The sequence below is a fragment of the Marmota monax genome, unplaced genomic scaffold, assembly GCF_021218885.2.
Source record: "Marmota monax isolate L192 unplaced genomic scaffold, Marmota_monax_Labrador192_F-V1.1 WCK01_AAM20220418_F8-fsc00004, whole genome shotgun sequence".
Taxonomy (NCBI): domain Eukaryota; kingdom Metazoa; phylum Chordata; class Mammalia; order Rodentia; family Sciuridae; genus Marmota; species Marmota monax.
In genome coordinates this window covers 3,584,929-3,598,030 of record NW_026692881.1, presented here as the reverse complement: position 1 = coordinate 3,598,030, position 13,102 = coordinate 3,584,929, and the positions used below count along the sequence as shown (strand labels likewise).

Here is a 13,102-nt window from a genome sequence, read left to right as displayed (position 1 = left end):
GTGGTAATGTCCAGAAGAGCCCAGCTAAGATGACAATGTTCTGAGCATCCTTTGGGCTCTCATGGGAAGCAGCTTGCCCAACAGTCTGCCATAGTTCCTGATGCCATGGAAGACATCTGAGGTCTTCCTAAAATATCGGTCTTTCCAGCTCCTTCTTGAACAGGTGCCAGAAAAACTTAATATTTACTACTTGTGAGAGAACTTTTGTAACCCAGGAACTTTTGTTACCTGGGAAACTTGGATTGTTGAATTTGGGTGGATTAACTTGACTTACTTTTGTCAGATGTGAACACAGAAGCCAAGAGAGATGATGTATCTCACCCAAAGTCATGGCCTTTAAATGGAAGAGCTAGGATTTGAACCTGGAGAGCCATTGTCCCTGAGCTCCAGCTCTTTCTAATGCCTCATCACCTCCAGGGAGGCCAGAGTTCTCTGTCCATCTTCCCTGAGCTCATGTACCTCGGGGAGGTCTGTGTTACCCACAGCCTGGTTGCATAGGGAACTTTACAGATGACCACCCTCGTAGTTGCTTGCTTCTGGCAGATGCTCACCTGCCTTGCCTTGCTGTGCCCCCACCTGTCTGGGCCTAGGGCCGGTGCTATAGAAAGGATTCTCCTCCCCCACCCTCAGGTCTGAATGATTCAGGAAGCAGTAAGCTGCTGAGCGCTCTGGCTGGGGCCCCCTCCCTAATCCCCAGACTGTCTGTGTTTATCCGATGGCCTGGGGTTGGGAGGAGAGGATGAGCAAGTGGGAAGCTGCTGGGCTGGCTGGCCCCTGGCCGGCTCCTCAGAGAGGAGCCAGGAGTCATGTGGGTGGCAGTGGGCATGCTCTGGATCCTGGCCCTTGGGGGGTCCCACCAGGCCCGGGGCTCTTGTCCCTCTCAGTGCACCTGCGGCCTCCACATCCTGGGTGATGGCAGCAAGGCCAGGTACGGCACCAGGGGTATGGGATGGTGGCTCGCCCTCATAACTTTACCAGTTAGATTGGGTGGGGAGGGGTTGGATACCAGCAGCTGTCCCCTTGCTTGACAGTCCCACACATCTCCACCTGAGGCCCCTGGATAATCATGGGTATGCAGGATGCAGGGTTTTCAAATCATGACTGGGTGAGACCCCCATATCCCTGGCCCCTGAAACCCAGGAGTCCTATGGGGGTTGTCTGCAATGTATTTTCTTCCAGTAAGTAGGGGGTTTGCTCTGTCCAGCAGGTACTCAGTATGCTTACAAGTGGGGGGTGCGGTGGGGCCAAGTGTGCTGGTTTCAGAAACTCCCTCCTGAGCCTTCCTTTAGGCTCCTGGTGGAGCCTAAAGGAGCTCTTTAAAGGCCCAGGAAGTTTCCTCCTTACCTCTTTCTTTTCCTCTCCTGCTACCTCCCATCCCATCTTTCTGCCTGTGTCTCCAAACCCCATCTTTCCAAGCCTCTTCTATTTTTATGCCTAATCTCCCTGGAATAACCAGTCACATCCAAGTGCTTCTTGTCACTCCACCCATGAAGGGACCACCTGCCTCCTCATGCTCTTCCTACTTTGGGTCTCCTCTGGCAGCCCCTAAGAGATCAGGCTTGACCCCTTTCTATGGAGACTCAGAAGTATTATAAGTGTCCATTCCATTGCAAGCTTGCTCCCTCCATCCTCAGCCTCCTCCTTGATTTTCCCCCATCCTCCATCTGGTCCCTTAGAACACCCACATTCTCTCGGTCTCCTTTCCATGGCACCTTCCCAAGTCTACTCTGGTTTGTGGACCCTCGCTTTTCCTCTAGAGCTCTTTTTACAAAAATTTTTTTAGTTGTAGATGGGCACAATATCTTTATTTATTTACTTATTTGTTTTTATGTGGTGCTGAGGATAAAACCCAGGGTCTCACACCTGTGAGGCAAGTGCTCTACCGCTGAGCCCCAGCCCTGAGCTCATTTTTGTCTTCTCTCCAGCAGTCTTTATACCATCTTTTCTTTATACCAATTTCTTCGGATTATCCATTAATGACCTGTGCATTTTCTAACTTAAGGATTTCATCTTCTGGCTTATGGCCTTTGTGATCAACTTTCCAACCTTATGGAATTCCATCCTCCTTTTCCCCCTTGTCTTAGATGGGCACTAGGGAGCCACGGTGGTGATCAGAGAACAATGTTACTACAGTTATCCTTTCAGGCAATGGGCATCATGTTGCCTGGGGTTGAGGGGTGGCAGGGAATGGAGAGGCACCCCCCCCAAAATAAAGGACATCCTGTAAGATCTGAGGAATAGGAAAATTTCCACTTTCTGCATAAGTGTCTGATGCTGTAACTCAAATGGAAGGTAAGCTTCCTTTCACTAAAGAAGACTTAGACCTGAGCAGGCTGGGAAATAGCCCATGGCCAAGGACAGTGTGATCAGAGTGACAAGAAGCCTCCTTTACCACTCACAGGGAGCACAGGCCTCAAAGTCCCAGAGCTTCAGTGATGTGATTGGTCCCAGAACCTAGGACTTCTGATTCTATTTCCAGAACTCTTCTTGTCTGGGATGCTGCCATGGGTATGAGCAAGATGAGAACTACAGACAACAGAGTTAGACTTTGGATGGAAACTAAATTTACAAGAGCAATTTCTAGGGGTCCTAATGTCAACCAGTGGTCATGCTCTCCTGAAGCCAGAGCTCTTACAGTTGGTTCTACCTGCCTGACAGTAGTAGGATTGATGTGTGCCCATGCTTTTATATGGAATGTCTTATGAGAGGAATGAGGCCATAAAGGGCTGCAGAGCCCCCTCTCCCCAGATCCTCAATGCCCAGAGGCACAGATTGGGCACTTAGATCAAGGCTCCTTCAGCCCCATAGGTGCCTTCTTCAGACCCACCTCTACCAGGGTCTCTCAGAGAGCCCTCCCCTGGCAACCTGCCCTGACCCACACTCTTAAATTGTGAGCAAAGTGTATGTCCCTGCAGATATGGGGGTTTCTAGGATGCCCCATCTGGGTACCTGGACAGATGTGTCTCATGCTTTTTGTGCCCAGGTTGTCCCATCAAAAGTTGTGCTGTTGGCTTGTGTTGGGCTCTTATTAGGGTCCTTTAAGGCCTCCTTTCACCATTTTCTCCCCCATTCAGGATATGTTTTCCTTTCCATCCCTTTCCTCCCACTTACATCCAGACCTTCCTCCTTGCTATCACCTCAACCTGTATTATTACCTGAAAATATTATGGCCTTCAATGCTCTCTTTCCCTTAAATAGACTATAAGCTGCAGAGGACAGGGACTTTGATTCTCTTCTGAATGGCCCATCACTTAGTAGGGGTTCCAATCTTTCTTTGAGGAATATGAGTGGGTAGAAATACCTTCTGTGATGCCATTTACAAGAGAAAACAAGCCAAGTTGGGCCATTTTTTAGTATCATGTGTATGTTAAGATGGTAGACACTTAGGAAGGCCTGATTTGGGCAATGCATGATGGCAATCATTAAAAGAGAATAACTTCTTTTAGCAAAGCAAAACATGACACCTTTCTCATAGTGCTAGCAGAGCAGCGCTTGGGATGAAACTGGCACTGTACAAGGACTGGGTCCCTGATGCCCAGCCTCCACATTTTACTGTCTTTTTGGGAATCGCTCCCTTTTCATCTTACCTCATGTGAGTGTGCTACTCTCATTGATGGTATAAAACACAATCCCTGAATTGTAGGTTACTTGTGGTCAGGGATTGCTTCCTGTTCTCTCTTTATCTTCAGCTTTAGATTCAAACTAAGAAGGCCTAGGAAGTCACTGTTGGCACAGGAGTATTGAAAGTTGTGAGACTGCCCTGCTCTACCTTCAGTGCTGAGACACAGATACAGTAATCAATATCATGAGTACAGGGTGATAGGCTGCATGCTGAATTTGTATGTTATCTCACTTAAACACTGTAACTGCACTATGAGGTAGACTTTACTACAGGGAAACTGAGGGGGAAAGGGGTTATTTGATGTACTTAAGGATATACAGCCAGCAAGCAGAGAGCCCAAATGTGAATCCAATGTTGGGGCTGTCGCATCCCAGATCTCAGACTAAATTTTGATCAACTCATGGCCCCTGAAGCACTTCCAGTTTTTGATGCCCATTGGTACATTTAAAAAAATAAAATAAAATAAAAAAGTATATATATATATATATATATATATATATATATATATATATATACACATACATATATATACACACACACACACACACACACAATGATCACAGGATTTATTAATGCTGTTCTTTCTTAGTGCAAGGTGGGTGCTGTGGGCTGTAACAGAACATAGTTAAGTGTGAAGTTTTTCAGGCCAGTGAAGACCAAATGGCTCTCCTGGGACCCTTATGAAAGGCTCTGCTCTCCAAACAAGAGCACCTCAAAGGGAAAATGTGAGGCTGCTTGTTCTAGGGTCCCCTCTCCAGAGCCTGACCTAGTTTGGACCCTTAAATTGGTGCTCTGTGTTAACAAGCAGATCCGGAGGCTAAGGGAAGGGGGTTATCCCTGAATTGACAGGACCCTTGCTCAAATATCCCCCACTTTTGTGACCAGGACAGTGGTGTGCAGTGATCCCGACATGACCCTACCCCCAGCGTCTATTCCTCCGGACACCTGCAGACTGCGCGTGGAGAGGACCGCCATACGCAGAGTTCCTGGAGAGGCCTTCAGGGCATTGGGCCGCCTGGAGCAGCTGTGGTTGCCCTACAACGCCCTCGCGGAGCTCAGTGTCCTCATGCTTCGGGGACTGAGACGCCTGCGCGAACTGCGGCTGCCAGGGAACCGCTTGGCCGCCTTCCCCTGGGCCGCGCTCAGGGACGCTCCCCAGCTGCGGCTGCTGGACTTGCAGGCCAACCGCCTCTCGGTCTTGCCGCCGGAGGCCGCGCGCTTCCTGGGAAATCTGACCTTCTTGGACCTCTCTAGCAATCAGCTGATGAGGCTCCCGCAGGAGCTGCTGCTCACCTGGGCTCAACTGAAGTCTGGGCCCTTCCTTCCTGGTCACCACGCCAGGCTTGTCCTAGGTAAGAGATGGAACCACCCTGCTGAGCCTGGGGATCTTGGGCAAGATATCAGATTTCTGTGAATCTGGAGTCTCTGTCTGAAAATATAAATCATATCTACCTTCTACGTTCAAGTGAAGATGGATTAAGATATACAAGAGTCCCAGGCTTAGGAGCTCAAGTCTCAGGCTAGACTACAGCTGTTCAAATTCCATTGTTATAAATAAGGAAACCTAGATGTATGGAATCTCCCAGTTCATATACCCAGCTTGTGGCCTCCTGAGACTTAGTTTCCCTGCGCAAGGGGCTAGGTTGAATGGGTTGACACAATATACTGGCTAGTTCCTCAGTATGTTCTGCCTGATCCCCAGGAGAAGAGATATGGCATAACTGGAAAATCGATTTGGATTATCTAACTCATATGTGAATATATGTAAATATTGAAAACATAACAGAAAAGGATAGAGACCCATTAGTCCCTGCTTCCTGTTCTGATCTCCTTTGCCTTTTCCAGATAGCTGCTATTATCATGTTTGTTTGCAAGTTCCTTTTTACAATACATTTGTGTATATATATATATATATATATATATATATATATATATACACACACAAACATGCCAAAATAAAAGTGATGTGAGTGCTATATAACAGTTTTTATTATATATACTAATGAATACTATTTTTTTCATCCAACAATCTCTTTTGGAGATCTTTTGGTATTATTACAAATGGAATAAATTCATTTTTGAAAGCTACTGCACTATATTCTATAATATAGGGGTTTTTTGGGGGAGGGGTACCGGGGATTGAACTCAGGGGCATTCAACCACTGAGCCACATCCCCAGCCCTGTCTTGTATTTTATTTAGAGACAGGGTCTCACTGAGTTGTTTAGTGCCTCGCTGTTGCTGAAGTTGGCTTTGAACTGCTGGGATTATAGGCATATGCCACCGTGCCAGATTGTAATATAATTTTGCTATAATTTATGTAGCCATTTCCCATTCAGTGGACCTTTAGATTGTTTCTATATTTTGTTAACACCTACAATGCCACTGAGAATGTTCTGGGCAGTGCATTCTTATATGTGTGTACAGCTGTTTCTGAGGATAGGTGCTCAGAATTAGAATTCCTAGGTCATGCAGTGCCCATTAAACATTTTGGAGTCAATCTGATAACTTGTGAAGTGGCCAGTACTGTTCTCACTCCTCACCAGTAGTGCTTGAGACCACCCATTCACATGGTCATTTAGTAAATATATTTGAGTTCTTTCCAATTCTAGATGCGGGGATATAGCAGTGAATCACAGCGACAGAAAATGTAATCCTTCATGGAATTAACAATTAAAATGGCCAAAATATTAAACTTTTGCCAATCTGATAGGTGAACGTTTCACTGTTGTTTAACTTTGTCCTTTATATTAATTCCTTGGGATCCTTTTGTAACAGGAGAAAACCAGATTAACTCACTATGAGAGCCAAGACAGTGATGAACCTTGAGTTACTAGTGTATCACAAAACACATTTAAGCAGTGATACAAGGCAGCAGCCACTGTGGGAGGGGGAGGGAGAGAGGGGGAGAAGAAAGTGACATCTTCAGCTAGTGCTCATAGGGACCTGAAAGTCATGGACATGCAATCAGGTCTGAATATACCTTCCCCAACCCTTTGACATTTTCCTTTCCAAATATATAAACTGTATGGATGCAATTGTATGATATATTAGGATTATTAAACTCACTATCAAATCTAATATCAATCTTTGGGGGAGTGAAAACGATATTATATTAAATGCCTTCATCTTGTATTTCAGAAATGCAGGCATATAAAAAGGAATTGTGCCTTAGAATTGAAGACACATGGTACCCCTTTTTGACCAAGTGGGTGCAAAGACTTGCTTTCAGTTCTTTAAAAATTTTCAACAAGGAGTAAAGAGGAATGGGGACGTCTCATAGGGTTTGATTTTCAGCCTTCTTACCCCACGTTTTACTCCTTCTGAGCCTACCTCAAAGAGACCCATTGTTCAGAGCAGCCATTCTTATTGCTGGGATGATGCTGAAAGTGCCACTTACACTGGAAAGACTAGGGTCAAAGGTCAGGAGTCAGTGAGTAGTTTTAGGAATGATTTTGGGATACTTTAATTATTGGAAAATTTCTTCCTTGCCAGTGACTTGAAAAGATTAGTCTGACAGCAATAGTTGGCAATTTTGTTAGTGTGCTGTATGGCCTATCTAGTGCTTAATGATATAATCTATATTTATATTTATACCAACCTTGAAGGGAAATAATGCTATCATTTAAGATGAAAAACCAGGTGTAAGGGTATACAGCTAGCAAGGCTAAGAGCTGGAAGTCAGTTCTGTTGACTCTGACCTGAGGACCTGCTTCATCCTCTCTAAAGGGAAAGGGAGCTGGGCCTGGGCACCTGAGTATCTAGGGCTCACCTCTTGCCTCTCTCTCACTGCTACAGGGCTGCAGGACAACCCTTGGGTTTGTGACTGCCAACTCTATGACCTGGTCCATCTCCTAGATGGTTGGATCCCAAACTTGGTCTTCATCGAGGCCAAACTGAGGTGTGACACCCCACGTAATCTGGCTGGAGTGGCCTTTAGCCAGCTGGAGTTGAGGAAGTGCCAGGGCCCAGAGCTCCGTCCAGGGGTGACCAGCATCAAGTCCCCTTTGGGAAGTGCAGTAGTGCTGCGTTGTGGAGCCACTGGGGTCCCTGGACCTGAGATGAGCTGGAGGCGAGCCAATGGGCACCCACTCAATGGCACAGGTATGTGAGCTGTGGGGATTCTTGTGCTGAGCACCTGAACTGGGGTGAGGGGATCAACATCCCAAACAGGGAGTGGGCAGGGTCAGGGGAAAGTAATCTAAGCTAGGTTGGGCCCCCATATCTCCAATGGAGTCTTTCCAATCTAAGCTAGGTTGGGCCACCATATCTCCAATGGAGTTAGATAAGATCTTCCCAGAAGCAATATGGGGACAATGGATTTAATGATGACAACAGCTCTTGAAATGTCCTGTTATATATCCTACCAACTACTGTTATAGAGACTTAAGGATTTTATTGGGAGGAATAAAAGGCTGGATTTTTGGTAGAACTTAGTGTATTAAATACTTATAGTAAGTTTTCCAGTTGAAATATTAAGCCAGGAATAATGATATGGATTGCTATCTATTGATCTCCTCATTGAGGTTATCACTGTGCTAAGTGAATTATGCCCATAATGTTGTTGAATTTTAAAGAGCAACTGATATCCTTATTTTTCATACAAGTGCATGCAGGCTCTGAGAAGCTAAATGCTTGGCCTGCATCACACAGCCCTATAAGAAGGAGCTGGGATTCTAATATAGTCAAGGTGACTTCACAGTATATACTATTTTGGCTAGGCTGTATAAGCAGAAATGACTCATCTTTGTCATGGTGGTAGCAAGGACGGGGGTCAATGGTGGGAGTCACAGCCATCCACAGAACAGAGAGGGGATTAAGGAGAAATGACTCCTTAGCAGCTAATCAGAAAATCTTGCAACCCTCCCCCAGCTTTCTTCTATGTCTCCCTCAACTAGATTGGTAAGCATTGCTTTAGAAGAGTGGGTTTGAATTAAACTTACAAACAAAATGGTACAACAGGTTCCACAATGTAAAACAGAAAGGTGAAGATGATCCAACAGAAGCAACCATGGGGGTGAACAGGGTGGCAGGGCACTTCCAGTTGGCTGTCTGCCTCATGATTACTCCCTGACGGCCACCCTGCAACGTACTTGCCTACATACTTGCATCACCTCTGCAAAAACTTCACAGAGCATCTCAGATTTGAACATCTCAGATTTAGAAGGCAGTTTATTCTTAGGCTCTGCTTCCACCCGGAGTTCTAGGGCCTCACCCAGATTTGAGCCTAGGTAATCCTGATCTTGGTTCATCTCAGCCAAGGTTATATGGCTACAAGGCAAGGAACTGAGCCTTGAGTGACCCAGTGAGCTGGCCTTTGAATAACTTGAAAGTTGAATGCCTGCCAGCAATTTCTCAGGATGATAGGATATTTAGTACAGCATGTGTAGCCCAGGGGCTGTGAACTTGGCTCTGGGAGTAAGTTAGGGGCAGATGGGCCCATTCATTTTCTCAAATGTGCTTCTTCTTCCCCCAGTGCACCAGGAAGTCTCCAGTGATGGTGTAAGCTGGACTCTGTTGGACTTGCCTGCAGTGTCTAAACTGGACTCTGGAGACTACATCTGCCAGGCAAAGAACTTCCTAGGAGCCTCTGAGACTCTTATCTCCCTTATTGTCACAGAGCCCCAGACATCCACAGAACACACTGGGATCCCAGGGGCATTATGGGCAAGGACAGGGGAAGGGGCGGAAGCTGCTGCTTACAACAACAAGCTGGTGGCCCGGCATGTCTCGCATATTCCTGAACCTGCTGTCCTGGCCATTGGGACCTCTATGCCCAGCCTGAAGGAGAAGTTGGCCCTCCAGCACTTCCAGATGGGTGCCCCAGGAGAGCTCTGGGAAGGGCAGGTTGAACCCCAGGAGGCACGGATGGTGAAGTCACTCAAAGTGGTGGGGGACAGTTACCACAGAGTGTCCTTGGTATGGAAGGCCCCCCAGGCTGGGAACACAACTGCCTTCAGTGTCCTTTACACCATCTTTGGGCAGCATGATATGCGTAGATTGATCGTGCCGCCGGGGAAGACCAGTGTCACCATTGACGGACTGGCCCCCAAGACCAAGTACGTGGCATGTGTCTGTGTGCGGGGCCTGGTGCCCCGAAAGGAGCAATGCCTCATCTTCTCCACCGACCAGATGGTGGACGCCGAGGGCACCCAGAGGCTCATCAACGTGGTGGTGATCAGCGTGGCTGCCATCATCGCCCTGCCACCCACGCTGCTCGTCTGCTGTGGTGCTCTTCGTAGGCGCTGCCGCAAGTGCCGCACCCGGGGCACCACCGAGGCCACGGGGGCCTACGTCAACCTGGAGAGGCTGGGCCACAGCGACGACGGCTCCGAAGAGCTGTCTCGGCACAGCCTTAGTGAGGCCGACCGGCTCCTTTCCGGCCGGTCCAGCCTAGACTCTCAGGCTTTGGGGACCAGCGGAGGCAGAAGGATGAACGAGTACTTCTGCTGAGGGCAGCGCCCCCTCTCACACCTGCCTATCTGCTTTCCCTCTTCAACTCTTACCAACTCACTCTGAAGCCTGACTGCATGCCCAGTCACTCTTACGGCTTGGGTACCTGCTTACTCATACATTATGTCAACAACAGCCATGGCAGTTAATACTTATTAAGCATTTACTATGTGCCAGGAAATGTTCTAAATACTCTATATGAATTAACTTGCTTAAATGTTCTAACAACCATTTATAGCAGGCACCACCCTCCTCTCCATTTTCCTGGAGAAGAATTAGGGAAGTTAAGTATTTTGTTTGTATCCACCAGTTTGGGGTATATAACAAATAAAACCAAAACTCAGTGGTGTATGGTAAAAAACACTTATTTTCACATTCATGGTCTATATATTGATGGGCATTCTGCTCTGTGTCCCTGATTTGGGGCCTGGACTGGAGAGTAATAGTGGCTACCTGGGACAGGCTATTCCCATGGTAAAGTCAGATGACATCAGAGGAATGAGCAAAGTCATGTGATACCTCTTAAATTCTTAGTTCAGGATTGGCACACTGCCGCTTATGCCCATATTCTATCTGCCAAAGAAGTCTCATGGCCAAACCCAACTTTAACAGGGTAAGTAAGGACACTTCTCCCACAGAGGTGATAGTGGAGCAGGAAATATTTGCTGAACAGCGATTTAATTTTCTATATTGCCCACGATTACATGACCAGGCTGTGGAAGCTCTGGAATTGGACACAGCATTTTATCTCCATTGGCAACAATCCCTATCAATCTTCTATTCCATATTTTGGTTACATTTATGCTAACTCATAGGTACTCACACATACAGTCACCTTTTGGCTAATGTACATACTCACATACACATTACTCATCCATACTGTGCTCTAGGCAAAAATTCAGTGAATTCTAACATTTATTCCCTGGGTGTCATTTTTGCCTAGAGACAATCATTTGATTTTCAACAGATTGTAGAAGTTTGGATGATGCCTAAGAGACCACTGCTTATTTGCTCTCAGCATGTCAGGATGGAGAGATCAAAGAGACCCTCTGTGTCAGAGGGCATTTCACACCCAATACTGTCTGGCACTCAGCACTTGCCCTCATGTCACAACACTTGTGATTCTTACTAAATCTTACTGGGGCTTCTCAAAGTGTCTGGGAGCTTTCCTTCCTTCCTGGTCCTTTGGCAAGCTATTCTAGAGATTTTATTTGGTTTTTGCCTGAAGGTGGGAAACCACTCAGATACTGACTCTGTGTATAGGAAAATGTGAGTATGTCCAGGGGAAGGCTTAATTTGTTCCCTGTCTACAGAGTCGGGCTCTAGTGAGGGGAGCATCCATGGTGCCTGTTATCAAGTCTTTGGGGTAACAATTGTGGAAATTTGTGAACAGTAAATGGTCCAAGGAAATTATTTTGTTAGTATCATGCAAGAGACCCCACATAATGTGAACACTCACTAGATAAAAATCAGAGTAATACAATGATTCATTCCTAAAGTCATTTTCCTCTCATATTTGCATTATCACACATTTCCCTCAGTTTTCTTGCATTAGATGCTCACAACAACCAACAATGGTAGTTGAATTCTTTGATTTTACAGATGAAAAACCCGAGAATTAAAGAGATAAGGGACTTATATAAGGGAGTGATAGATTCTTTTTTTGGACTCCAGGTCTTTGACAACCTCTTGACCAAGCTGAGGGTCTTTATTCAGTACTGATCTCTGTAATGTAGTGCACAGCAGTTTCACTATGAAAAAGGAATCTTTCTGGAACCACTGAAACCTGGGATCTGAACCATGAGAACAACTAGGCATATAAGCATGGAGTTTCCATACTTGGGTATTTTTCTGCCATCATTTGCAGTGTGTTTTATTATAACTTGTGAGCTATAGGCATTGGTATGAGAAATTATTTGATTGGGCAATGTTCACATTGAGGTCGGCAAGGCTTTTCTGTGAAGTGAACCAGATAGTAAATATTATAGGCTGTGTTACTCAGCCCTGCTTATGGAATGCAAAAGCAGTTACAGATAATAAGTTGGTTAGTGGGCATTGGTGTGTTCCAATAAAAGTTTATTTATAAAAACAAGTGTCAAACTTGATTTGCTCCACAGGCCGTTGTTTGCCAACCCCTCATCTAGATTTTTATTGTAGTTCTGCTGTGTCTTTGGAGACTCAAGACTCATTCTGACTGCTTGATACATGAACATGACAGACACCCCACAAATTCAAATAAAAGTGCAACAGATGAGGAAGCACCAGGTGAAATGATTAAGATATTGCCTTTAAGTGTCTAAATCAATCAATATTGAACAATTATTGGCCTAAAGACAACTAATATCTACCCATTTTTATTGGAAGAAAAAAAAATAAGAAACTGAAAGCAAGGTTTGTTCATATACCTAATTAAGAGAGGGAAGGTTTGGATTTTCCAGTGATTAATTAATGCCAGTCTTCATGGTCTGCATGGTCATGGTCTCCAAGATGGTTAGCCTCCCAGTGCTCAGCTGTCAGCCTTCATTTATATGTTCTGTATTTTCTCATTTGCTCTTGTAGGAAAGAATCATTCTTAATTGTGCTCATGAATGTTTAAGTCACTCAAAAAGGAAAACAACAAATTCCCATGGTAAAAAAATAAATGGTGTCTGGTTTATATATTAATCTTTTAGTATATGAGTCTGGTTACTATGAGTCAATCCCTGAAAACTGAATGACCTCTGAGTGTCTTGGAAAAAAATTTCTTGTCTGCTAATGTTGAAGACCAGTCTGAACTATAGTGGTCCGGCAGCATGCTGCCCCTGGAAGATGAGTTCAGAGATTGGTTGGAATCATGGTATCTCCGTCATGTCTTTTCCTGACTATAACATGGCTATATTCCTCTTGATTAGGCAGAGGGTGTGTCAAGTGTCACTTACCTGCAGTTGCCTAAGTTGTAGGACACAAAAATCCAGAAATTGTGTTTTGGAAATTAGTTATGTGCTATCAAAACTAGGTGGGGTGGCTCACACCTGTAATCTCAGAGACT

At 45.5% G+C, this 13,102-nt stretch overlaps 1 protein-coding gene across 1 annotated transcript; it reads left to right on the top strand.

Moving 5' to 3' along the window:
• The first annotated feature begins 806 nt into the window (after positions 1 to 806).
• Lrit1 (leucine rich repeat, Ig-like and transmembrane domains 1) lies at positions 807 to 10,074 on the top strand. The gene is made up of 4 exons (XM_046449726.1): positions 807 to 928; positions 4,508 to 4,974; positions 7,420 to 7,725; positions 9,098 to 10,074. The coding sequence occupies exons 1-4, from the start codon at positions 807 to 809 to the stop codon at positions 10,072 to 10,074; spliced, it is 1,872 nt and encodes a 623-aa protein (XP_046305682.1).
• The last annotated feature ends 3,028 nt before the right edge of the window (positions 10,075 to 13,102 follow it).

What these genes read in the sequence shown, in the direction of transcription:
- Lrit1 (XM_046449726.1), top strand. Translation starts at nt 807, where the DNA reads ATGTGGGTGGCAGTGGGCATGCTCTGGATCCTGGCCCTTGGGGGGTCC. An exon ending in GGTGATGGCAGCAAGGCCAG is followed by an intron (nt 929 to 4,507) that starts GTACGGCACCAG and finishes TTTTGTGACCAG; the next exon opens with GACAGTGGTGTGCAGTGATC. An exon ending in CCACGCCAGGCTTGTCCTAG is followed by an intron (nt 4,975 to 7,419) that starts GTAAGAGATGGA and finishes TCACTGCTACAG; the next exon opens with GGCTGCAGGACAACCCTTGG.